This window comes from Phyllostomus discolor, chromosome 2 (genome assembly GCF_004126475.2).
Source record: "Phyllostomus discolor isolate MPI-MPIP mPhyDis1 chromosome 2, mPhyDis1.pri.v3, whole genome shotgun sequence".
Classification (NCBI taxonomy): Eukaryota; Metazoa; Chordata; class Mammalia; order Chiroptera; family Phyllostomidae; genus Phyllostomus; species Phyllostomus discolor.
Window position 1 is genome coordinate 209,668,704 of NC_040904.2, and position 25,813 is coordinate 209,694,516.

A 25,813-nucleotide genomic window follows, 5' to 3' on the forward strand; every position below is an offset into this window, starting at 1 on the left:
GTGTCAAGACTACTGGGAGCTCGTATGGGCCCAGTTAGGGTAAAACCATCTAACCCAGACTGGTGGTGTGTGTCTGGAGGGTAGAGATCAAGGAAAGCTTCCTGGAAGAGGTGATATCTGAGGGGAATCTTTCAGGACCTGGCGAGGTGAAAAGGAAGAAGGAAGAACCTTCCAAGCCACGGGAACCACCTACGCACCTGTGGAAAGGCCAGGACATTGGGGAACAGAAAGTATCTCCGCTCAAAGCCTGGGTTACGGGATGCTCTAGAGCTCCAGGTGCTCCTGGAAGTCACACAGGTCTTGGGAGCCTTCTCGGAAGTTGGCAGGCAGCCTCAGGACGGTGACTCATCTCTCCCCAAGAGGGAGCCTAGGCAGCAGGGTCACCCCTCACTGTCCTGGGCAACTGGCCACTGATGCTCTGGCTCCTTCCCCCCACCCCGGGGTGCTTGGTGACAAGGCTGCCTCTAGCCCAATGCCTTTCCACTTTGGCTTCACAGTAGAATCCTTCGTAATTATAGAAAAAGACACCCCAAAATGCCAGGCTACACCCAAAACAAAGCAGAATCTCTGGGGTCCTACCACGCACTGGTATTTTGAAAACCATTTGTCAAAAGTCACCAAACTACACTTAGGATGTATACATTTTGCTGCATGTAAATTCTATATCTGAAAATAATGAGTGTTCCAGGGGGTTCTACAGTGCAGCGAGCGTGGAAAACCACTGATGTAGGCCACGGGCCCCAGCGCTCAGGAGGACACCATGCGCCTCTCTCTTCATCATACCCACAGGCTTCTCAGGACTTCGCTCGCATCTGGAGCGTCCAACGTTCAGAGGGCAGGGAGGTCTGACCCAAAGACAACATCTCCGTTAGCATCTGTTTTCCTCTCAGCAACCAGCTCTCCTAAGCTTCTGATTGGCTAGGGGCGCAGGGCGGCTCTTCTCGCCAGTTTTTTTTCTCGTAACTCGCTATTGGTCAAGAAGAGCGTCAGTCTCCCAGGCTCCCACCCCCGTTAGAGGGTTATCGGAGTTAAAACTCAGCGGCGATTGGCCTAGCAGAGCTGGGAGGCGGGGCGAATGATCAAGCGAGATCTTCATTGGTCTTCTTCCCTTAGTGCCCACCGCTATTCCACCCTTTTCTTCAAGCTCAATTTGCTCGCGGCCTCCCTCCTTCCCAAGGTTTTCGCCTCTATTGGCCACAGGCCAGGTCGTAACCCCGCCCCCCGGCCCTTTCGGCGCGTCGATTGGTAGGTGCGGGGCACCGGTGGGTTGCGGGCGAGCGCACCGTGCCCGCGGCGAGGAAGCGGCGCGGCGCGGGCGTGCGGGCAGCCAGCTGGCTGCATGGCGCGCTGCGAGCTGCTACGCGGCGCGGCCCTGCGCGACGTGCTGGGCCGGGCGCAGGGGGTCCTGTTCGACTGCGACGGGGTGCTGTGGAACGGCGAGCGCGCTGTGCCCGGAGCCCCGGAGCTGGTGGAGCGGCTGGCGCGTTCCGGCAAGGCGGCGTTGTTCGTGAGCAACAACAGCCGGCGCGCGCGGCCGGAGCTGGCTCTCCGCTTCGCGCGCCTCGGCTTCGGGGGGCTGCGCGCCGAACAAGTCTTCAGCTCCGCGGTGTGCGCCGCGCGCTTGCTACGCCAGCGCCTGCCGGGGCCGCCGGACGCGCCGGGCTCAGTGTTCGTGCTGGGCGGCGAGGGGCTACGCGCGGAGCTGCGCGCCGCCGGGCTGCACTTGGTCGGGGACCCCAGCGAAGACCCGGGCGCGGCCCCGCGCGTGCGTGCCGTTCTCGTGGGCTACGACGAGCACTTTTCCTTCTCCAAGCTGAGCGAGGCGTGCGCGCACCTGCGGAACCCTGACTGCCTGCTGGTGGCCACCGACCGCGACCCGTGGCACCCTCTCACCGACGGCAGCCGGACCCCTGGTGAGCGCGGGGGTGGCCAGGAAAGCGAGGTGGCGAGGGGCGACCTGGAGGTGAGGGTCGGGAAAGGGGCATCTCCAGGGGACAGGGAACAGGAGGGTTGCTAGCGCGTCTGCCACCCAGCAAAAGCGCAGGGTGCTTTTGTGTCAAGGTCTTGTAATTCTTGCAGCCGCCTCACGGTGAGGGGCAGCACTGGTGTCCCCAATGGACAGAAGAGGAAACCGAGGCCCATGGTGGCCCTTTGGGATCACAGGCGGAATCCAGGCCCCCGACTCCCAGCCCTAACCTTCCTGAACCCGCCTCAAGGACTCCTGTCTTTTTGTCTCTCTCGCTGTTGGGGTGACGTCGGAGATTTGGGAACAAAGCCTGGAAGGGGCTCTTTCCTGTTGGAGAGTTGGAATACCACGTCGGCAGGCTGTAGGCAGGTGTGCTAGAGCACAGGAGGCGGTTGGAGTTTGCCCTGAGTCCATTTGCAGCTCCAGCGCTCGTAATCTTGTTACGTTACATAACCTCAGAGCATCTGTGCACTGCCTGTAAAAAAGGGAATGCCGGCATGCCAGTGTCATCAGCGTGGAGAGGGGTATGTGGGCTCAGGGGCTCCAATGGTGTGGGCTGTATCCAGAACCCTGTCGTGTTACACTTGGTATCTGTTCGTAGTTTCCAGATTACTCTGGAAATGGGGGTTCTTGTCCCATTTCTCAGTTAAAGGAACCGAGGCTGAGAGAGCGGAAGTGAGCTGCCCAAGAGTACGGGGACCTGAACTTGCATCTTGTGGCCACCCAGGCCTGACCTCCTCCATCCAAGGCACTCTTCGCTGCTGTCTTCTGGGTGGAGCAGGTGGAGGCTGCTACATCTTGGAGGGTTCAAGTTAGACGAGAGCAGACGGTAGCAGAGGCTGACAGTAATGAGCATGTGTGGACACGTTAGTACTCCAGTCGGCAGGCTGAGGGCAGGGACAGATGTCCCATCACTCCATCCTTGCTGGTGACTGACCCAGACAGTTGTTAATACCAAATACTGGTGGGGCAGGGCGGTACTCTTTGAGGATTGGACACAGTATTACGGTGCGGTGGCAGGGAGGGCCTAGAGTTTAGGGGATCTGGGAAGGCTTCCTGGAGGAGACATCTTGCAGAACAGGGGGTGAACATGGAACAAGGCTTGGGCCGTGGCAGAACCAGTTCCAGTCTGGGAATCTATAGTTTTAGGCCTGTCCTAACCCCAAGGTGGGGACTCCCCCAGCTGCAGCAGCTCCTGCCTCCCTGGGCCGTGCTATGAAAAGTGAGTGTCCCCCTGGAGGCCTCAGAATTCAAGTGGAGGCAGTGGGTGAAGAGGCCCCCAGGACCGAGGAGCGGTGGTGTGAAAGAGCCCAGGAGAGACCAGGCCCTTCCCACACCTGCCCCTTCCGCCTCAGCACCCACTGGGCTGTGCCTGCGGCCCTGCTGGTCATCCCCACAGCCTGGAGGGGGAGGCAGAGGCTCAGCAAATACAGAAACGCGGAGCTGCTGTCGTGTTTGCACCCCGAGTGGTGCAGCTTTGAGACAGGGCCGTGCAAGTGCTAAGAAAGACATCCGTTATGCATCAAATCTGAAATCATGCAAATCTCTCACCCCAGTTCCCCCTCCCCCTGCAGGCCTCCTAAATTGTGTTTACTTTGTAACCATATGGCAGCCACTTGAGCTGGCAAATGGAAATGCCTGCCGTCTTAGGTATATGCCACCGTCAGAACGTGCAACAGTCTCAGGCTATAGGATGTTGAGAGAAGGGGGTCGTGGTGGTCTGAGAGCGGGAGTTCATACACTCCTCAGCTGGGAAGCGCACTCCCCCAAGGAGAGGGCTCTTTGTTGTGCTCGCTGCTCTATCCCAGGGCCTAGCAGTGCCTGGCGTCCCGCTGGGCCTCAGTAAATAGTAGCTGGACATGGGGGCCAGGGGTGGTCAGCTGTTTCCCGGAGGGGGGGTGGAGCAGCTGACAGCTGAGAACTGGCTTCAGCCCAGAGAAGCACTCTGGGGTGACTCAGTTGAGCCCTTCAAAACCTCGAGGGGCTCTCTCACCAAAGGGTCAAATGGCTTTTCTTTCCCCCTCGGGTCTTATGAAAACAAAGTGGGTGAGTTCTCAGTCAGATGTCGGGGAGAACCTCCCAGTGGTGTTGCTCTGAGCCAGCTCGGCCCTGGTCCCAGGACCCAGGGTGGCTCCTCCTCCGTGTCGGGGACCACTTCACCCCCTGAGCCCCCTTTGTCTTAGCTGCGCTGTGAGAAGGGAGACACGAGGCCAGAGCACCCGGGGTCCAACCAGCGGTGTGCTGACACACATGTAGAAATTCGGGGAGCCCTGATTCGTATCATTTGCCAGGGTCTGTGTGTAAATACCCGCCACCGTGGCAGGGTTTCAGGCCACCATCGTGAGGTCCCTGCACATGGATTGGGGCAGACGTGTGCCTGCCATCATAGTATGTCCATTGGCTCAGCTAGAAATCATCTTTTAAGAGTGTAGACAGTGGTAAAATCTCTAGGAAGTGGTCTGTTTTGAGAATGTGTCACCTTTGTTTTGAACAGAATTCATTTGATTGTAAGTTTATGTAAGTGGACTTTAAATAGTGGCTCTGTTTCGCCACCAGCTCACAGAATTCCTGAAAAACGAAATGCTCAGCACTCCCCAATGAGCACAGGCTGGCCCAGCACCCGAGTGGGTCACACCCACCTGAATGCCGAGTATCTGCCGCTTTTTAAGCTGTGCAGCCCTGGATAGGTTACTTACCATCACTGAGCGTCAGCTTTCTCATCTATAAAATGGGCTTCCGTGAGCAGCCAGCACAGCCCCTGGCACTTCAGAATGTGCTTAGTGAATTATCGTTGTCATCACCATCATCATCACCATCACTTGTTCAGGGACATGAGCGTGAAGGCAGAACATTCTGGCACAAAGAGGTGCCTGGGGGAAGGGCACAGTGGACCCGTTGTGTGGGGCAGATGGTCAGCAGTCAGAACTGTCCTTTGCCAAACGGCCATCCCCTTGTTAAACGCTTAGGCACGGCCCCCAACTTTGGGTATTGTAGCTCCTGTGACCACAGACACCTCCACGCATGTAGCTTTTTTGTCTCCAGCCTGAATTCCCTTCTCGTGACCACCGCCCCGGCGGAGGCCGACCAGGTCAGAGGCACGAACGTTCCTGTGCCCTGCTGTGCCCCCAATGGGCTGCGCCCGTTCCCGGTGCCAGGAGCGCACGTGCATGCAGCAGTCACCACAGGGCCGATTGGGAAGCGCTTTTCCCAGCCCAGAGCCCTTGCCTCTGTGGTACCTGCAGTGCCTCGTCAAAGGCAGGCGTTCCTTGCATCGTCCTCGGCCAGCGAGTCCACGGAACCTCACAGGTGGGGCGGCTTGCCCGAAGGCACACAGCTGCCAGGGGAGACAGTGAGCCTTAGGCAGGACCGACTGGAGCCAGGCCCGGTGCAGGCAGGGGCTCCTTCCGTCCTTAGGATGCCCCCAGGAAGAGATCAGCGCCATATGAGGGGCAGGGAGACTGAGACACAGAGGGGTCAAATAGCCGGTGGGGGTGGAGTCTGAATGTGGGCATCTGGGGCACAGTCTGGACCCCTCACCAGTCCAGTGAGATTCGGAAGCAGGCCTTTTGCCCCCGTGCGCCAAGCTCTGACCGAGTGTCCATCTCCTTGCAGGCACCGGGAGCCTGGCGGCCGCGGTGGAAACAGCCTCGGGACGCCAGGCCCTGGTGGTGGGCAAGCCCAGCCCTTACATGTTCGAGTGCATTGCGGAACACTTCAGCGTGGACCCTGCCCGCATGCTCATGGTGGGCGACCGCCTGGAGACCGACATCCTCTTCGGCCACCGCTGTGGCATGACCACCGTGCTCACGCTCACGGGTGTCTCCCGCCTGGAGGAGGCCCAGGCCTACCTGGCAGCCGGCCAGCAGGACCTGGTGCCGCACTACTACGTGGAGAGCGTGGCGGACTTGATGGAAGGGCTGGAGCCCTGAGGCCACCTGACCTGCACCCGCAGCCCCGCCCCTCCCCACCCTGATCCCGTAGACGGAGGTGACGGCCGCCGGGAGCTGCTTGAGTGCCACCAGCTCTCCGGCCCCAGTCCCTACACCCTGCTGGGGCTGGGACCCAGGGAAGGTTACAGGGCCCTTATACCCTTCCCCAGGGTGGCGGAGCACTCTTTGCTGTGCCAGAAGCTGCCCCCCTTGCCCCACTGGTTTACCCTGGCCTGACCCAGCCAAGGTGGCCTTTTGTCCTGCCCTGTGACGGCCCCTTGTTGAAATCGGGGCCCTGATGCCCACTGAAGATTCCCCCCAACCCTGAGCCCCTAACTCCCTCACCCCTCCCTGGGGCCTCTAGAGCACCACCTGCTCCCGGGCCTTCCTGGCCTTGGGTTCCTGCTGGCCAATCAGAGGTCTAGGTGACCACAAACCACTGTTGTCCTGAGCCCTGAATGGGCCAATCAGAAGGCTAAGTCATAGTGATTCACTGATGCTGGGTTCTGAGTGGACCACCTGGGTGCGTACGTGACAGTGACCCTTTCATGTCCTAGATCCTGGGCAGACCAGCCAGGACAGCAGGTGATGGCCTGCTGGTCTCGTAGATCCTGAATAGGACAGACGCCTGGGAGGCAGTGACCTCTTGACAACCTGGGCCACACGGGGTGAGCCAGGGTCCAGGCTTCTGTCCGTAGGTAAGGCCCACGCACTGAAGGCAGCCCTCCACCACGGCTGCCGTGTCCACGGGGCCACCTGATGGCTCTGGGGCCACCGGAGCCAAGCGCCCTACCCTCCCCGATCTTGGTACCGGCCAGTGTTGATGGTGGCAGCCACTCGGCATGGGGACCTCCGTGTCCCTGCCTGTACCGTCAGTGTTGGCTGTGCCACTTCCCCCTGCCCCGTGCCCGTCCCGGCTACCTATTTATTATTGTGTGTCAGTGCCGGTGGGGGTGGGGGCTGGGCCTCCCTGCCGCCTCCCCCTTGTTGTGACTAGTCCTCCGTGCTGAATAAAGTGCGAGTGGGATTGCCTGCGTGGGCTGAAGTCTGTCCGCCGCGGCGGGAGAGGGGGGCCGCCACGACCTTCCTCTGTGTGAAGAGACCCACCCCAGTTCCCGGATGTTCTGTCTGCACGACTCTCTAACCCGGCCACATGTTGTCCCTCACTGAGCCTTCGTATGTAGCGACTGGCGTCAGGACCCTGCTCAGAACCGCCCCCCCTCCAGCCTGTGTCCCTCCCCACACTTCAGGAAGAAAGCACTTGGGGGGTAAAGATCGGAGAGGCAGTGCAAACTCCCACACAGGTGGGCCCGGGCAGGCGCACACCTACAAAGCACGATCCCCTGAGGCAGGACTTGAATTCGTGTTGGCTGACTCCAGGGGGCTGCACCCCTTCTCCGGAGAGGCAGGGGAGCAGGTGGGGGGAGCGTTCCCCAGCCTGTGGCACCCCTCCTTGCACGTCTTTCACACTGGGTGCCGTGTGGCCACCCTGCAGGGTGGGCCTGAACCCCTCCAGGCTGGGCACGCGTCACCACCTTCCGGGCACTTGGTGCAGAGGGTGTGCTCAGCTGTGAGCAGGCCCTGGGGCAGCCCGGAGCAGCCTGTGGGGAGATGCTGTCACTGTTCCAGGCCTGGCTGTCACCGAGTCACTTGTCACTTGAGCTTGCACAAGCCCCTTCGTGCTCAGCCTGCGTCCTCATTCGGAGAATTCGGGGTGGGTCTGGGAGATCCCGGGGAATTCTCTGCAGCATGAGTCTTCTCCGGGAGAGGCACGCGTGACTGAGTCTCCGTGGCACCGTGAAGTCAGCAGATGGCGTGCTCGGAGACCTGGGGCTGGGACGGACACAGCTCAGCCTGGCCGAGGCGTGAGGGCGTTCAGGACTGCCCCTTCAAGGTAGCCTGGCGCCCTCCAGGTGTGTCCCTCCGCCATGTCCGAAACAGCAGGTGCCTCTCCCCGACCCGCATCCTGGGGCAGACTTCTTGGCCTGGCGTGGGTCCTCGTCCGTCTCAGAACCTGCGCCCAAGGAGACAGGGCACAGCTGTTGGCCAGCCTGGGTCTCGTGCCCCCGCCCCCACCCCACCCCCACCGAGGGAGGCAGTACTTGCCCCCCTGGCCTCACTCTGGGCCCAGCAGCTGCTCCCCAACTTTCTTGCTGACAGAGCCTTGATTTCCTTCAGGGGAGCACTTGGGGGCATGGGAGTCAGAGGGGGGTGGACACCCCAGTCCCAGGAAGTGAATCTTGATCATTTAAGGCTTGAACCTAAGCCAGTCATGGCGGCTGGATGGCCCCCAGCCCGTGATCGGGTTAGCTACGGACTTGCGGTGCCCTTTTTTTTTTTGTTTGCTCATTTTTTATTGGTGTGTGTTTGTCTTTATTGTTTTGTGATACACTCCTGACCACTAAAACAGGAGGGGAGGTCCTGGGAATGTCGGCCTCATGTTTAAAGCAGGACGTGGAGTAGGGACTCATTCTTCTGGCGTTAGGTGCAGGAGCTGTTGCAGCCATTCTGTGATCTTGAGGTATGACCAACATATTGCCCACCTTTGTGACTGCAGAGCAGAAAAAAAAAAGAGATGGGAAGAACTTGCTGGAGTTGTTTCCTCCTCGACTTTCAGTTTAGACAAATTTCAAACCCACAGAAAAAGTGCAAGAGTGGTGCAACACACACCCTCACTTGGACTCCAGCTGTTGATGTTTCAGGGCTCGGACACCGCTGGCCCACGAAACGGAACAGCTTCGCCCCGCACCCCTGCTTCCAGTGTCTCCTCGTTTGCCTTCTCCCCGAGTTGACTCCTTTCCTGGTGACCACAGAGGACCTTAGAGGCCCTTTCTGTCCCCCCTGAGTCATTTTCCCCTTTGGGGGCGGCTTTGAGGCTGGTGACCCAAGCTCAGACTCACTGAAATCTCAGTGTGGCCTAGCATCAAGGTGCCGCCCACCACTCTCCAGACTTCACTTTATCTGTCACCAATAACCACAACTGAGGGACAACATATTGTGCCTTTTTTCGCATTTCCTTATGCGCCCAGTAAGCCAGCCCCCCCCCCCAAAGGTTGGAGCCATCTCTGAATTCTGTTGGTCACTTTCACGGGAGTCAAAGCTTCCTCGTGCCCGCCCTTCTGCCGCTCCCTTCCCAAACCGCACGTGTCCCTGAGCAGGGCCGTCTGAGCACATCCCACCCTCCGACGCCAACTAGAAGGGAGAACTGTTTCCTCCACCCGCAGAGTACTTCTGACAGCAAATGCGTGTGTGTGTGGCTTTTCTACAGCAAGCGGTTCTCCAGTTCTCTGCAGACACTGACTGGGTGTCCGACAACATAATTCACTTCTGACACTGCCCGGAGTTCCTGCGGAAGCCGCAGGTTAAGGCTCCTCCCCGCCCCCCCCCCCCCCCCCCCCCCCGCCCCGCTTCAAATGCCAGTGGCAAGCTTAGGTTGTCCCCTGTACTTCTGACCAGCTGGCTATAAATTGCAGGTTCCTGTGACCCCCTTCTCAAGTTGGGTCATTTGCTGTAAGGGTTCACAGAACTCGGGAACATTTATGTTTGCAGGTTTATTATGTAATAAAGGAGGCGATGAAGGGTACGGATAAAGCCAGACAAAGAGATACCCCCGGGGTGTGGTGGGGGTGTCCAGGAGCGTCCCAAATGAGCAGGGAGATGGGCTTGCCAACCCAGAAGCTCTCCCGACCCTGTGCTTTGGGGGTTTCCTGGAGGCTCCCTCTTGTGCTCACGTTGATTGCGTTAACCATCGCCAGCCTCTCCCTCCCCCAGAGGAGGGGTGTGCGGCTGAAAGTCCCAAGCTTCTCACCGGTCCTTCTGACGGCCAGCCCTATCTGAAGCCTTCCCGAAGCCCACCCCGACTGGAACAAAAGATGCCCCTGTCACTCAGGAAACTTCAAGGGATTTAGGAGCTCTGTGTGCGGGGGAATGGGAGACGCAATGTTAGAACCAAAGATGCTTTTAGCATCTGTGTTGCTTATGAAATTGTAAGGGTTTTAGGGACCCTGTCACTGACTGGGGTCAGAGGCCAGATATACATTTCTTACTCTCTCATACCCTCCAACTTTATTCTTAAAAAGATTTAAACCAACAGGAAATAAAGATAAGCACAGCAAATGAACACCCGTGTGACCTTCACCCCGGCTCCCAGTTGTTGACATTCGCCCAATTTGTTTAATCGTTCTTTACGTATATTTACCGTCATTAAAAAAGATTTTATTTATTTACTTTTTAAAAAAGATTTTTATTTGTTTATTTTTAGAGAGGGGAAGGGAGAGAGGGAGAGACTCATCAGTGTGTGGTTGCCTCTCACACGCCCCCTACTGGTGACCCAGCTGCAACCCAGGCACACGTGCCCCGACTGGGAATGGAACCAGTGACCTCCCACCCCCTTGGTGTACAGGCTGTTGCTCAGTCCACTGAGCACACCAGCCAGGGCTACATACACGTACCTTTTTAACTGATTCACATTGCGGATGTTGGAGACAGTTCACCCCAGATCTTTTAGCTTCTCTCCCCTAAAAGCAAGGACTGTCTGTCTGCACAGCCGTGATCCACGACCAGACAAGAGCCCAGATCTTTGATGATTTCACTGAGCCGCTGAATTCACGTGCCAGAGAACCACCTAGCTCCAGACTTCTCACCAAGTGAACGTTTCCCTTCGCTGTAAAGTGATTCTCACTGTTTCCTGCCCAAAGCTCTCCCGATACACAGGCTCCGAGCACATCCTAGAAAACCTGAAAAGTCACTCATATCCCCCATTAAGTATATATGGGGTGTTTTCTGATACGCATTTTTCAAAGTATTTTTATACTTTTGTTTTAGATGTGATTTGGCTATGGGGATCTTATTTAGGAGTGACCAGCCTCTAGGAAGACCGGGGCCCACTTTTGACGTAAGGAAACTCAACCTCCGAAATTGTTTTCAAATGTAATACAATTTGTATTAACTACCACCTTTTAAGGTTGAGCACGGTAAACATTTTTAAAAGATTTTATTTATTTATTTTTAGAGACGGAAGGGAGGGAGAAAGAGAGAGAGAGAGAGAAACATCAATGTGCAGTTGCTGGGGTCATGGCCTGCAACCCAGACATGTACCCTGACTGGGAATCGAACCTGTGACACTTTGGTTCGCAGCCCGCACTCAATCCACTGAGCTACACCAGCCAGGCGTTTTTTTAAAAATTACATTCCACTGACCATGCCATCACAGCTGCCCCAACCCTCCCCACCGACCCACCTCCACCCAGCACCCCACCCCCACCCCCGCCACCCCTGGGCAGTCCTCACACCACCATTCACGTCCATGGGCCACACTGGGCCATGCATGCACACAAGTTCCCCGGCCCCGTCACCTCCCACACTGCACTCCACACCCCCGTGGCCACCCTGCAACCTCCGACCTGCACTTCCCGATCCCCCACCTCCCCACTCCACCACCCGGTGTCCATCAAAAGGCTCCCCGCAGCCAAGCTGCTGTCCCTGCTCTTCCTGTCCCCCAGTCCACTCTCTCCAGACTCAGTGGCCGGCAGGCGGGCATGAAGTGCCATTCTGTTGTCCACAGTCTGGATCCTTCCCTTCCTGAAACCAGCCCCTTTGACCTTTCACATGACAACGGTTTGGTGATGATGACCCCCCCACACACACACCCAGTGTTTTGTCGTCTGGGAAGCTCTTCATCTGCCCTTTTCAACTCCAGATGGTATCCCTTTTTTGTTGTTGTTTGTTCTTAAAGTATATTTTGTTGATTATGCTATTCCAGTTCCAGTTTTTCCCCTTTTCACCCGCTCTGCCCTGCACCACCCCCACCAGCATTCCGCCCCGCCTTAGTTCATGTTCACGGGCCATGTATATAATTTCTTTCGCTTCTCCATTTCCCATACTATTCTTAACTTCCCCATGTCTGTTTTGTACCTACCAATTATGCTTCTTATTCCCTGCACCTTTTCCCCCTCTCTCCCCCTGCCCGCTCCCCACCAATAACCCTCCATGTGATCTCCATTTCTGTGATTCTATTCCTGTTCTAGTGGTTTGCTTAGTTTGTTTTTGTTTTTTAGATTCAGTTGTTGATAGTTGTGAGTTTGTTGTCATTTTACTGTTCATAGTTTTGGTCTTCTTTTACTTAAATAAGTCCTTCTTTTTAACAAGGTTTTTTTAAAAGATTTTATTTATTTATTTTTTTAGAGAGGGAAGGGAGGGAGAAAGAGAGAGAGAGAGAAACATCAATGTGCGGTTGCTGGGGGCCGTGGCCTGCAACCCAGGCATGTGCCCTGACTGGGAATCGAACCTGTGATGCTTTTATTCGCAGCCCGAGCTCAATCCACTAAGCTACGCCAGCCAGGGCTAAATAAGTCCTTTTAATATTTCATATAGTAAGGGCTTGGTGATGATGAACTCCTTTAACTTGACCTTATCTGGGAAGCACTTTATCTGCCCTTCCACTCAAAATGAAAGTTTTGCTGGATAGAGTCATCTCGGATGTAGGTCCTTGCCCTTCATGACTTGGAATACTTTCCAGCCCCTTCTTGCCTGCAAGGTTTCTTGAGAAATCAGCTGACAGGCTGATGGGAACTCCCTTGTAGGTAATGTCTCTTTTTCTCTTGCTGTTTCTACGATTCTCTCCTTATCACTAATCTTGGCTGATGTAATTATGATGTGTCATGTGTCATGGTACGTTTTGGGTCCAGCTTCTTTGGGACCCTCTGTGCTTTCTGGACGTGTATGTATATTTCCGTCGTCAAATGAGCAAAAGTTTTTTTTTTCATTATTTTTCAAATAAGTTTTCTATTCCTTCCTCTTCTCCTTCTGGCACCCCTATGATTCGGATGTCGGCACTTTTGGAGATGTCCCGGAGTCTTCTTACTCTGTCCTTGTTTTTTTTGAATTCTTGTTTCTTCATTCTGTTCTGGTTGAATGTGTATTTCTTCCTTATGCCCCAAGTCGTTGATCTGAACCCTGGCTTCCTTCCCGTCACTGTCGGCTCCCCTGGATTTGTCTGTGTTCAGTCCGTGTAGGCTTCATTCCTTCCCTGTGCGTGCGCCGTGCTCACTGAGCTCTCTGAGCACCCCTCTCACCAGCGTTTTGAACTCTGCAGCTGATAGGTTGGCTGTCTCCGCTTTGTTTAGCTCTTTTTCTGGGGTTTTGTTCTGTACTTTCATTGGGGCCATATTTCTTCGTCTCCTCAATGAGGCAGCCCCCCTGTGTTTGACTCTGTGTACTAGGTAGAGCTGCTCTGATTCCCTCCCTGCCTTAGTACACCTGTTACGTTGCGTGGGGTGAAGCCTTAGGTGTTCGCCGGGGCAGGGCAGGGCAGCCCGCTGCGCTGTTCTGTGGCTCTGGGTGTGGGGGAAGCCTGGGAGAGGGGACAGTGCTGCTGCCGGACTGCCGGGGGCTTGCGCGATTCTCACCCCGTTTCCACTCACTGCACCTACTTCCCGTATGCGGCTGGCGCCCTTCCAGCGGCGGCCCCGGTGGTGGTTTCCAGGGTGGGTGAGTGTCCTGTGTTCTAGGAACGTGCAGGCCCTTTAAAGGCACTCTCCTGAGAGAAGGGCAGGATCTCCTGCTGCCCCAACCCCCGCTGGTTTTAGCAGCGGGTTTTAGCAGAACCCCCGAGAGTTATGGGGATTCATTTCCCTGGCCCTGGAACCCTGGGCTCTGTGGTCCGGCCTGGGGCTGGGATCGCTCCCAATTTCGCATCCCAAGGTGTCACTCCCGATTTCTATCCACCACATGTGAATGTGGGACCGCCCACCCACCCACCACGGCCGCTGCCACCATGCAGCGTCCTCTCCACCCCGGCTCCCCGGCTGCACCCCTCCTGCCCAGCTGGGTGCATGTGGCTTCTTCAAACCCTCGGTTGTCAGACTTCCATACAGTTCGACTGCCTGGCAGTTCCAGGCATTTCTCATTCTGAGGTCAGCTGTGATCCTCCTGGTGGTTGCCGCAAGGAGGTAAAGCGTGCCTGCCTCTGCCTCCATCTTGACCAGAAGTCCCAAATGATATCTTTGCTGGGTAGAGCAACCCTGGCTGTAGGTTCCTGCTTTTCTTGACCCCGAGGACTTCCTGCCAGTCCCTCCAGCCTGCAGAGGCTCCTTCGAGAAATCAGCTGACGATCTTACGTATGGGACGCTTCCCTGCAGGTGACCCACGGCTCCTCTCCTGCTGCTTCTAAGATCCCCTCTCCATCCCCCACCCCCGGCATCCCCATCGGGTCGCGCCTCGGGGCAGGCCTCCCGCACCTGCATCCTTCCTGCCCGGAACTCCCTGGAGCACAGTAAACACGTGTTAATTCCAGTTCTGCAGTTTTACAATTTGGAAACCAATACTTTTTTTCTGTCAGTTCTCAAATATTTATTTTCTGAGGTCTTAGCTGCCTATAAGTCTACAATTATGACAAAAGGAAACTTAAAAAACAAACAACCCCTGAAAAGACTCATGCCTGAGCCCCAGAGGGCTAAGGAATGACAGGCCTGGCCCCAGCAGGGCCTCCTGGGAAAGGGGGTGGTGAACCACAGGCAGGTCGGGGCCTGTGACCAGAGGTGGGGACAGACACCAGGCGGGAAAGGGAAAGGGGCAGACGTCCACCGTGTCTGGGGAGGTGGCCGCTGGGGCGGGAGCGACAGCACAAGCAAAGGCAAGGGGGTGAGAATGGAGGAGCGAGGTGCAGGGGGTGTGGGGCGGGGGAGGCTCCTGCTGCACAGACCAGATGGAAAATGCCTGAAGGGGGCGCAGTGGGGGAGTGGAGTTCTCTGCGCCCCGCTCCCCTCCCCGCACACCAGTCCTTTCTACCCGTCATGTGGCAGGATCCAAAAAAAAGATCATTGCCCTGGCTGCTGTGGCTCAGTGGACCGAGTGCCCGCCTGCGAACCAAAAATTCACCAGTTCCATCCCCAGTCAGGGCAAATGCCTGAGTTTCAGCCCAGGTTCCCCCATAGAGGGTGTGTGAGAGGCAACCTATCGATGTTTCTCTCCCTCTCTTTCTTCCTCCCTTCCCCCTTCTCTCTACAAATAAAGAAATAAAAATCTTTATTAAAAAAACAAACAAAAATCATTGTTTGAGGTCCAGGTATGCCAGGCCCACAGCGTTCTTTCCTTGGCTCAGCAGATGGACTGGCTCCAGCTTCCTGCGTGACCTTGGTCAGGCTGCTACTGTGCTGACTGGTCCCTACATCCGCAAGTGAAGGAGCGGCACCTGGGGTCCCTGCCTGCTCCGACGTCTAGGACTCCTGGCTCCAGTCGCCGCCCCTTCCCCACCTGGGCCAGCCAGGTTGGCAGGGGCTGTGGGTGGCGTTTCAGTGGGCCCAGCAGCCGGCCGGCCGGAGGAGGCCCAGCCTTCACAAGGGCAGGGCAGGCTGGGAAGGGCCGCAGGGCCCCGGGCAAGCTGAGCTCGTCTCCTGCAGCAGGCAAGGTCCAGCCCGCAGGGCAGGCCCTTAGGATGCAGGGATTCCGGACTGCAGGGAAGGCCCAGGGGGAGGGGGGCCTTGGCCTGGGGAGGCGCAGAAGAGAGAAGTCATGCGGAGCCCCTCACCCGTCACTCGTGGACCCCTCTAGCCAGCCGGGGACGGACTGGGTAAAGCTCCCACGCTTCAGGCCCGGAGGCAGGTTCGGAGAGGGCAAGGACTGGGCTCCAGTGGGAGCCAGGCAGCCTCCATCCACACACACCAGGACTTGCCTTCCTTTCCCCGAGTCTAACAGGAGCTTCAGTTCAGGGCCCGGGCGGCATCCCTGTGCGGTTCGGCTCAGCCCAGCTGCCGGACGAGATGCGGTGAGATGCGGTGAGACGGAGACGAAAGTGAGGTGCCGGGCGCAGGGCCTGGTAGATAAGTGGGTGCCACCACACAAGGCGCCCTGCCCCTGCCCCTGTCCCCAGGAAAACCGCAGTCCCTGTTACAGGGGACACTGGGATCTGGAGAGATCCCTGCCTCAGCCTTGGCAGCGGGGGACTGATGGGGGTGAGGTGGGCGTTAGAAGAACCTTCCAGAGGCATTGACCCCAGGACAGTAAACAGCCTGGGAAAAGAAGCTAACGCCTTCTGAGACTGTGAAAAAGAACAAAAAACCTGTTTAGATCAGAACGCCACCCTGTGCTAACCTGGTACAGAAGAGCAGGGTCGCGCCTCTCCAACACACGGACGGGGCGCCTGAGGCACACGGGGAGAAGGGACTCGCCACGATGCCTGGGGGAGGGCTGGGACCAGCAGCCAAGCCTCCAGACTCTCAAAGGGACCTCTCCAGGGCGCCCCTGTTCACCGTGCCACACATCTCCCTGCCACCCCGTGCTGGCCGGATGCCGATGCCCACGAGGAGTAAAGTGCCCCCATGTGCAACGGCAAATGCTACCCGGTGCCTTTGGGCGTGTCTTCAGGTTGGGGGGAGAATGGAGAAGCAGCACTCAGGGCCCCGAGAGCCTAACTGTAACCAGAAAAGACACCGGCATTCGGGCTGCCTGTCACTACCAAATCCAATAAGCAATGGCAGCGATTGAATCTTTTATGGGTGCTTTATTCAGATGGCCAGCGATCCGAGAAGATGGCAGGTTCATACCCTAACAAACCATCCTCCCCTTTCTTTCCTGGCCAGATCTTTTATAAGGGGGTTGGGGGAGGGCAAACGAGGGTCGGTGAGAGCTTTGAAATTCAACAGCTGTCTCCAAGGGGGAGGGGTAGTCGCCTGCTTCTTCCCGGTAGGGATGTCTCCAGGCAGGGATGTCTCCAGGCGGTAATCTCTAGCCAGCGCCCCAGGAGGTCAGCTGCTTTTTCTCAGGCTCCAGGATGGGCCTTATCTGTAGTTTCTGAAACAAAAGCTTAACATACACATTACTTGCTAGATTTATGACTATTTACCTTCAGCTCAATTTTCCCAAGTCTTAAGCCCCCTTATCATAACCACCCTAACCACGGGGCTGGGCCCGCCGGACGGCAGCTGGGCAAGGACCATGCCGAAGCACCTCTGTCCTTGGCTTAGGTGTCCTCCCGAAGTGCTCGGAATCCCCGGTCAGGCAGAGGGGGCGCCTGTGGCCCTCGGAGGGGAAGCGCGGTGCAGGGGAAGCACAGTGGAAAGGCAGCGGGGCTGTACCCTCCCCCCGCTCCAGGGGGAGGTGTGGGGAAGGCCCTGCAGGGAAGAGCAGAGCTGCGGTGGCTGGTTTCTGAGGCAGCCTGCTGCGTCTGGGAGGAGGGGGGAGGGGCTCCCCGTGGGTGTAGCCCAGCCTCCCCACTGGGCCCCTTGCCATCCCGTGTGCTCCCCAGTCCTCCTGTGCCAGGGTGGGCTTCAGCCACCTGGAGGAAGGCGAGGCGACCTGGGGTGAGGTGGGCCGGGCAGGCAGCACAGAGCAGGGTGGGCGTGCTGGCCTGACCTCCCGAGGCGGGTCACTCCTGATCCCCATCTTTCCTCTTTGGTGCTGAGATTTCGGGAGGAAGACAGCGATGTGAGGACGCAGGGCCCACTGACCACTTCCCTGGTGCGTCTCCCCTTCACCCCCTGCTCCCCACACCCTCCCCCCAACCTGGCTGCGGGTGTAAAGGGAGCACCACTCCCACTCACCCCCAACTCTGTTGCTACAGGGATCTTCCCTGAAGCCCAGATCCAGCCCCAATACTTGCGTTCCCTATAACCGTCTGTGGCTCCCCAGCGCCCTCAGAAAAACAGTGTTCCGGCCCCTCCACAAGGCCTGCCCTGATCAGGGTGCTGTTGGCTGCCCAGCCTGATGCCCCATCTCTCCCCAGCGCACCCCGACCTCCAAGCCGGACTCACTCTTCCCCAGTCTGTGCTTCCTCACTCCAGAGCTTCAGCTCAGCCAGGAATGCCAGCTCCCTGTTTCGCCCATGCTGCGAGGCCCACCCTCCCACGCTGGACAGCGCCTCTCCCACCACGGTGCTTGCTGGTGAGCCCCCGGGGGGCCAGCACCATGCTGTTCCTTCAGGAGGTCCACGGCCACCCCCGCCCTAACAGTGGGCTGCTTGAGAGCAGGGACTGGGGATGCTTCATCACTGCATTCTCTCAGACCGGCTCCGGACCAGGCACATAGTAGGCGTTCAGTAAAACAGCTGCCACACAGATGGGGGAAGATGAGGCTCTGCGTGGCCTCGGAGGGAGAGATGTGAGGACAGTGGACAGGGAGTGCACAGCAGAGCAGGAGCCCTAAGGCCACACGGCCTGGCTCAGCCCGGACCCCTCCCAGGCCTGACCCTCTGGGGCAGGCCAGAGGCTGTCACGCAGGGGCTCTCGGAAGATCCCCAGCAGGACCCTCAGGAGGGCTGAGGCCTTGGCCCTGAACCCTGGCCGCAGCCTCAGACTTGGCACCTGGCCCAGCCTTTCTTTGGCGTTAGTGAGAAGTACACGCAGCCACCACGATCCCCGCTTCCGGGAGAGGCCCGGGCTTTGTGGTGGCAACGTGGGCCCGGGGCCCTCTGTGGGGAGCCACGGAGGGAGTCGCTCCCTGGCCCTGTCAGGGTGCAGCTTCAGGAGCCCTAGCTCGGATCCCCTGAAGGACCCTGCACCCCCTCGGCGGTCTTCCCTGGGCACCCCTGAGCTCAGCCCTCTGGCCCTAAGCCCCTTCCCAGCAACTCCTGGGTGGAATTCATCCTCAAACTATTTTCCATTGGCTTTCTCCAGCTCCTGCCTCAGCCCAACGTTTTAAAAAAAAAAAAAATTTAATGGGGGTGTGGGGATGAAGGGGAATGAGAGGTGGAGCCTGGACCCTGGGGGAGAGACTAAGAAGGAATGGAACAGGGGTCACTCATCTATTGGTCAGTTCCGCTGGGAACTGGCTGCAAAAGTCCAAGGACCCCGCCCCCAGGGAGCTCTGTGCCTGTGCTGACTTACAATTGGCTGAGCTCCCAGGGGCGGGACTCACTGGGGTCTGGTCCTATTAAAAGGGCCCATCGCTCCTCTCTCCAGAGGAGTCTTCAGGCTGCTGGTTCTGCAACCCCCAGGGCTGACCTCCTGTCTGCAGTCATGACTGTTGTGAGTGTGGGGACCCCGCCTCCAGGCTCGGGGAGGCGTGGGGCGTGGGCGGGCCGCTGGGGAGTGTGCAGGCAGATGCAGATCTGGGTTCTGGCCCCGATGGTGTGGCTTTGGGCAAGTACCTTGTCTTTTCTGGGCCTTAGTGACTGCGTCTCTAAGATGGGGGCAGGCACCATGGTCCTCCAAGGCTTTCTCTAGCTTAAGAACTTTCTGGGTTTTTCCAGGGTCTGACAGCAGGTATTTCTACCAAGGTCTGACATTCTGCAGCTCTCTGAAAAGTCTGAGTGGAAAGGGTGTGGCCCGCTGGGGGGGCGGTGCTTTGATGGCCCTCAGGCCCCAGCCCCTTCCCCCTCTCCTCCACCCCAAAGAGCCTCCTGACCCCTCTCCCCTGCAGCTGTCCCCAGTCTGCAGGCCAGAGCACTCACCCTCAGCTCTAGAGAGCTGTGAAAAGCTGCGAGGACCCCACACGGGCTGCCTGGGAAGGGGCCTGCCTGGGCTAGGGGTGGAGGGTGGTTCTGTCCAGGCTGGTCTGCTGGGGGTGGTAGAAACTTCTGCTAATGAGGCAGAAGGAGACGGAATCCTCCTCAGGCCCAGAGGGAACGGGTTCAAGTGTCTGGCAGAAGAAACCACTCACTCCTAGGCAAGCTGTGCATTCAATCTTGACCCCCAGCCAGCCAGGGGGTCAAGAGTCGGGCCAATGCCGGCCTCCCTTCTGTGGAGGGGCCCGGTCCTGCTCCACGGGTGTTCTCTCCAACCCCGGCCCCCCTCTGCAGAGGGGGCGCTGGGGGGGTCTCCTTCCAGCTCCAGGCCCCTTCCTCTCCAGCAGAGAGGTGAATGGACCATCATTCACTGTTTTTTCCCACCACCTCCCTCACTCAAAAGGAGTCTGATGCTCTCCATTATTACAGGAGGCGGCAAGGTGCCCTGAATCCAAAATCTCCAAGCTGAACTGCAAAAACTTCTGAACTTGGCCTCTAGAACCCCAGTCTTATTACATATAGGAAACTGTCCAGGGTTGGGAGCAGGGACTTGCCCAGGGCCACGCAGAGAAAGAAAGGCGGGAACTTGCCCCTGGTCCCCCAGGGCTTGGCCAGGTCAGGATCCAGGGTGGACACGACCCCACCCCCACAACCACGGACACTGCACCCTCTAAACCACCTGGGTGGGGTCTTGTCTGCGCAGGGTCTGGTGGTCCAAAACCTGAACCTCAAACCTGGGGGATGCATTCGAGTGCAGGGTGAGGTGGCCGCCGACCCCAAAAGGTAAGGAGGCCAAGGCAGGCTGTCTGTCGGGCTGCAGTGCCTGGGGCTCGGAGCCCTCGGGTCAGATGGAAGGTCAGGTGGCGGTGTGACCAGCCAGGTCCCACTCCTCCCTTACCCTCCGGCAGTGGCAGCGGGGCATGGGTGGGGGGGGGGGGGGCGGCTGCCGAAGTTGCATTTTCCGCATGAGTCACTTCCTCCGCAGGGTCTGGATGCCCCTACCACCATTGTCGCTCCCCTTCCCTCCCCTCCCCTCCCCTCCCCACTGGAGCCTCTTAAACTAAACCAGCTGTGGCTGCATCGCCTGCTCTGGCTGGCCCCCACCTCCTGGCTCTGGGCAGGAGCTGAGGCTGCCAGGGGAGTGGGGAAAGGGAACGGGAGGGGGTGTCACGTCCAGCGCTGTCCCTCTGAGGTCCCTCTTGTCGGGTTTGTTCGCTCACTCAACCTTTCATTCCTTTGGTCCTTCCTCAACTCATCATACAGCCAGCTGGTCTGTTTTCTCAGCAGCCACGTGACCGACCTTGGACGAGCCAACCAATAGCATTGAGCCTCAGTTTGCTAATCAGGAAACCAAAACCTCGGGACCGGACGGGTTGTGTGGAGGGTGTGAGATGCTGGGTCTCCCAGAGAGGAGGAGAGAGCAGCCCAACCTCATCAAAGCCCCAGACCCCTCCACGCGTGATGCATTTCATGCTCAACAAACCCGCAGGGGCAAGGACTTGCTGTACCTCCGCTGAGCAAGCGTGTTAGGGTTCCTTCACTCGCCCCACAGTTATTGCACACCTGCTGCGTGTCATGCGTCATGCTGGGCACCGGGGCTACAAAGACATACAGGGCAGACAGAACCCTTGCGCTCCCAGAGGTCACCGTCCGGTCCGGAGTCACCGACCTTCCCCGAAGGGGCTGGAGCACAAGCTACTGTCTGCGAGAGTCTTGGCTGTCAGCACGGCAAGACCCATAGACACCCTCCTTGTGCAGCCCCCACTGTGGACATGTGGCAACTGAGACTCAGAGAGGGCCAGGGACACAGCAGGGAGGGGGCAGGGCCAGGAGCTGAAGTCAGGTTTTGTGCCTCCCAGCTCAGTGAGCTACCCCAGGTAGATGCCGCCCTGAACAGGGCAGACTGGTGAGTCTGAGGGGGCTACAGCTGGCCGTGGAGGCCTCAGTCCCTCCACCTGTCACCCCCTAGCTTCACCGTGAACCTGGGCAAAGATGAGAACAACCTGAACCTGCACTTCAATCCTCGCTTCAAATTTTACGGGGACGTCAAACAGCTGATATTCAACAGCAGGAAGGCAGGGGCGTGGGAGACGGAGCTTCGGGACACTGTCTTCCCTTTGGAGCCTGGAAGCACCATCGAGGTGGGTCGGGGCTGGGGCAGGGGCTGGGTGGGCTGGAGCAGAGCTGGGCTTAGTGTCTAGAGGCCTGGGTCCCCTCTGTCCCCCCCCCACCACCATAGCCCCGCCCTCCCTTGCCCACTGTGTCAACGCCTTCCCATCCTCATTGGCCTCACCCACGTAGAAGGGCTGTCAGGGCTCTGGGAAGAAGGGGACCCAGGGGGGCCTGGCTGTGGCTGCGCTGAGGCTCCTCCCAGGGGATCACTGTTCACAGCCCTTCTCCTCCGCCCCCAAGGTGAGCGTCTTCTTCGACAAGGCAGAGCTGACCACCAAGCTGCCCGATGGACACACATTCAAGTTCCCCAACCGCCACAACGTGGACATCATCAATTACTTGGAAATACATGGTGACCTGAAGCTCAAGCGTCTGACGTTTGAATGAAGCCCGCCAACAACCTGTAACTCCCAATAAAGGCAGCTGCCTCTGAACCAGCCTCATCTGTGTGTGCGTGTGTGTGTACGTGCGTCGGTTCTACCAACTGCCCCAGGCTCTGTCCCTTCCTTTACTTCTGTCCACGTCCCCGATGCTAAGGGACAGTGACACCTTCCCCTGAGTCTCCCGGGCCAAGAAGAGAGCTCAGTACCCAGTAGGGGGCTTGGCGACTAGTCCCTGCCCTCAAACAGCTCCCAGCCACGTGGGCCCCAGCACACAGTAGCTGTTCGAAAGATGTTGAATTAAGTGAAACCGGGGGAAGGAGGGAGGGACAGAGCGATCCGTGCCGGGGTGTCAGGGCAGCGCAACCGGAGGAGTAACTGGGCACCGTTTATTTCCCTGGACCAGAAGGAGGTGGCTCCCACGGAGGGTCGGGGCTGCCAGCTATGTGGCCGTGTGTGCCTTAACTGGCCTGAGCCTCGGTGACGCACGCGCGTGAGGGGACTCCAGCACACAGCCTGTTGTGAGGATTAAGTGAGGTGTGTGAGGGAGGCCCAGTGTGGTTCGTGACCCCTGGCGGACCCCTGGGAGTGGTTTCTCCTCCCTGCTGCCGCCGCCCCAGTTTGAAGGGGAGAAAGCGAGGTTCTGAGTGGCAGCACGATGCGCTGGTCCGTAGCAGACTCGGCTGAGCCTTGGGGTGGGAGCTTGGACAATCTCACCACCCAGGACAGCCAGCAGCAGCCACGGGACCCTGGGTAGGTAGGTCTCTTCCGTCCCTAACCTTCCTCATCTACAAAGTGAGGGTTATTATTCACACCTGGACTGCTCTTGGGTGGAAGATTCGAACCTCAGTGGGTCCCCTAGGGAGCACGAGTCTAAAAGAGGGCGGAGGAGGATGGAACTCACTGGCGGGGGCTCCTGTGAGCCACACCCAGCCTCCAGGCTCTCCTAAGTCTCCTAACTCACCACCCAGAGAGGAGGAGCTCTGGAAATCTGGCTGTGGAGGGTTGCCCTCTGCTGGACATTGGGGGAAGTGTCCCGTTGACCGTGTTGCTCTGGCCCTTAGAGTCCACTCACATTGATTCTCCCTAAAGTGGCTGAAGCCCACTATACACTAGAAATGGGACTACACCGAGCCAGAGGAAAGCCAGGGAAAGATAAGAACGAAACCACTGCATATGGAGGAAGGAAATGGCTCAGAATTAGACCCGTGTTTGAACCCCAGCTCCATCGCTGTTTGCCCTCAGACCAGTTACTCAACCTCTCTGAACCTCTCAGTTTCTTCATCTATCAAATTGCACTGATACAAGTATCTACCCTGTGGGGTTGTTGCAACAATTAACTGAGATAATGCGGAAGTTAATGGCACATAGTAAGGGCTCTGTAAATGTTGGTGTCCTTCACCTTTTTTAAAAAAAAAATTGATTTTAGAGAGAAGGGGAAAGGAGAGAGAAAAATCGATTTGTTGTTCCATTTATTCATTTATGCATTCAGTGGTTGACGCTTGTGTGTGCCCTCAAACCCACAGCTTTGGAGTATTGGGGACGCTCTAACCAGCTGAGCTCCCCAGCCAGGGCTCCTGCACCTCTTTTAAGACTCGCTGAGTATCAGGCAAGAGTGTGTGAGCCCTGACCGGTGTGGCTCCGCTGGGTGGGTGTCATTCCACAAAGCAAAAGGTCGCAGTTTGATTCCCAGTCGGGGCACATGCCCACATTACGAGAGGCAGCTAACTGGTGTTTCTCTCCCTCTCTTTCTCCTTCCCTTCCCCTCTCTCCAAAAAATAAATAAATAAAATTTAAAGATAAATAAATAAAATGTTTTAAAACCCCTATGAAACTACTGTCATTGACACATGTTGTTCTCATAAAAAATAAATACATAAAACAAAAAGCCTACAAAAGTAAGTCCAGAGAAGTTCAAGAGCACTCTGGCCGGGGCCCACCTGGGCTCCGCCCTCAGCACTTGCTCTCAGTGCCAGTGTGACCTTGGGCGGCGACCCCGTCTCTCTGGGCCCCAGTAAAGTGGGGCTCACAACTCAAAAAAGATCATTGTGTAAAAAGCTAAGTAAATGGGAAAATTCCTTTCGTTCATCACCTTTATCATTTCGACTAAGACAACGCACCATCTCTCGCTGTGTCTGGCACACGGTAGGTGCTCAAGAAACACATAAACTTCAAAAATAATGCCCAACAGGGTGCTGGGTGTTTCGGACCTTGCACCATAGTAAAGGGCTCTCGAGCTTTTGGAATCTGGGTGACATTGCCGCTTCCTTGTCTCCTTCTGGGGCAAGGGGACCCGAAACTCCCTAGGAAGAGTCCGGAGCAAAAACCCCCGCCAGAGGTGGCGGGCTTCACTCTGCGTGGGGAGCTGGGCAGACAAAGCCTTTCTGAGTCCCGTGTGGGCCAGCAGCTCGGGCTGGGTGGGCTCCAAAGGCCCCCTGCACAGACTTCCCCACGCAAGGCCCCGCACAAGCAGCTGTCACCTGATGTAGTCTGTCCGTCTCTGCACCAGGCCGGAAGCTCCGAAGGGCAGAACCACTCCACATCCAGGGTGGCAGTCGGGCAATGGGTCTGCACACCACTCACTAACCTGGTGTCTTTGGTCATGTCCCTTCCCCTCCCTGAGCCTCGGACCCCTCACCTGTATAATGGGGACAAAGCAGCACCAACCTCACGAAGAGATTGTGAGGACTGAGATAATCCATGAGCAGCCCTGAGAACATTCTTCCGCACAGTGGGAGACTGAACGAGTGAACCATGGAGAGGAAGAGGCCCAGGAAGGTTTATGATTTATCAAGTCTGGTAGCAGGCCCATCACTTTCCATCTACAGCCAGTCTGGTGGCGGGGGGGGGGGGGGGCGGGGGCGGCGGGGAGGCAGGCAGGTGAAGCCTGGGAAACGGCAGGCAGCTTTCCTGAGACCCAGAGCCTGGGACTCACAGGAGGCAGTCCAGCTGTAGGAGGTGGCTGTCTGGGCATCTTTGGGGTGGGGACATGACTGTAGTCAGGGCAATGCTCCTACCCAGAGAGAGGATGGCAAGGGGGACAGCAGGGCACAACCAGCAGGCAACAGAGGGTCAAAGGGGCAACTGTTCATCACCCTGAAGCCCCACCATTCAGGCAACCCCTGCTGTGTCCTGGGTCTGAGGATAACCCTCTCAGCACCGACATGGAGTCCCCCAGGCAGAGGGCCCTTGATGAATGGGTTCACCACTCATGGAGAGATGCACCTACTATGTGCCTGGCTCCTTCAAAACTCAGGGTCTACATCTTGTTAATTAATTTAATTGATTTTTAGAGATGGAGGGGAAGAGAGAGAGACATCAATTTTTTGTTCCCCTTATTTATGCATCCAATGGTTGCTTTCTTGTACGTGCCCTGACCAGAGGTCAAACCCCACAACCTTGGCGTATGGGGGTGATGCTCAAGCCAACTGAGCTACCTGGCCAGGGCCTCAGGGTCTGCATCTCGCCCTCCAAAGGGGCCATGCTAGATACTGGAGGAGTGGTCCCTCTGGCCAGTGGCCCAGGATGCTGGGCCAGGAAACCAAGTTCAAGTCCCAGCTTTGCCACAGAGCAGCAGTGTCACCCTGAACCAGTCACTTCCCCTCTCTGAGATGATGGAGTTCAGTTCCCTTTGTGTGCCTGGCACTCAATTCATGTAAGTTTACTTGCTCTCTGGGATCCAGTCTCTTATCAAAGGAGAGGGTTGGGTTCTAAGAGTCTTTTATTCCTCTGTTACCCCCGCCCTCGGCCAGTTCTGGGGTCGCCTCCTCCGGGCAGCGCTCTGCACTGGAGGAGCCAGCCCTGAACTCCGGCAGCCTCCTGCGCTGCTTCTGCAGAGGTACCACTCCCTAGAATGTGATGACCTTGGACCCTGCAGGTCCACCCAGCACAGATAAGCTGAGGATGGAATACCAACCTAAGAATAACA

General features: G+C 57.5%; 2 protein-coding genes across 2 annotated transcripts; both read left to right on the forward strand.

Annotated features, from left to right (window-relative positions):
- The first annotated feature begins 1,145 nt into the window (after positions 1-1,145).
- Positions 1,146-6,927, forward strand: LOC114513310 (pyridoxal phosphatase). Its single transcript, XM_028532578.2, has 2 exons — positions 1,146-1,913; positions 5,579-6,927. Exons 1-2 carry the CDS (start codon positions 1,340-1,342, stop codon positions 5,893-5,895), a joined length of 891 nt encoding a protein of 296 aa, XP_028388379.1. The 5' UTR covers positions 1,146-1,339; the 3' UTR covers positions 5,896-6,927.
- Positions 6,928-18,747: 11,820 nt separating this feature from the next.
- LGALS1 (galectin 1) lies at positions 18,748-21,944 on the forward strand. Its single transcript, XM_028533333.2, has 4 exons — positions 18,748-18,854; positions 20,037-20,116; positions 21,303-21,474; positions 21,746-21,944. Exons 1-4 carry the CDS (start codon positions 18,846-18,848, stop codon positions 21,890-21,892), a joined length of 408 nt encoding a protein of 135 aa, XP_028389134.1. The 5' UTR covers positions 18,748-18,845; the 3' UTR covers positions 21,893-21,944.
- Positions 21,945-25,813: the final 3,869 nt, after the last annotated feature.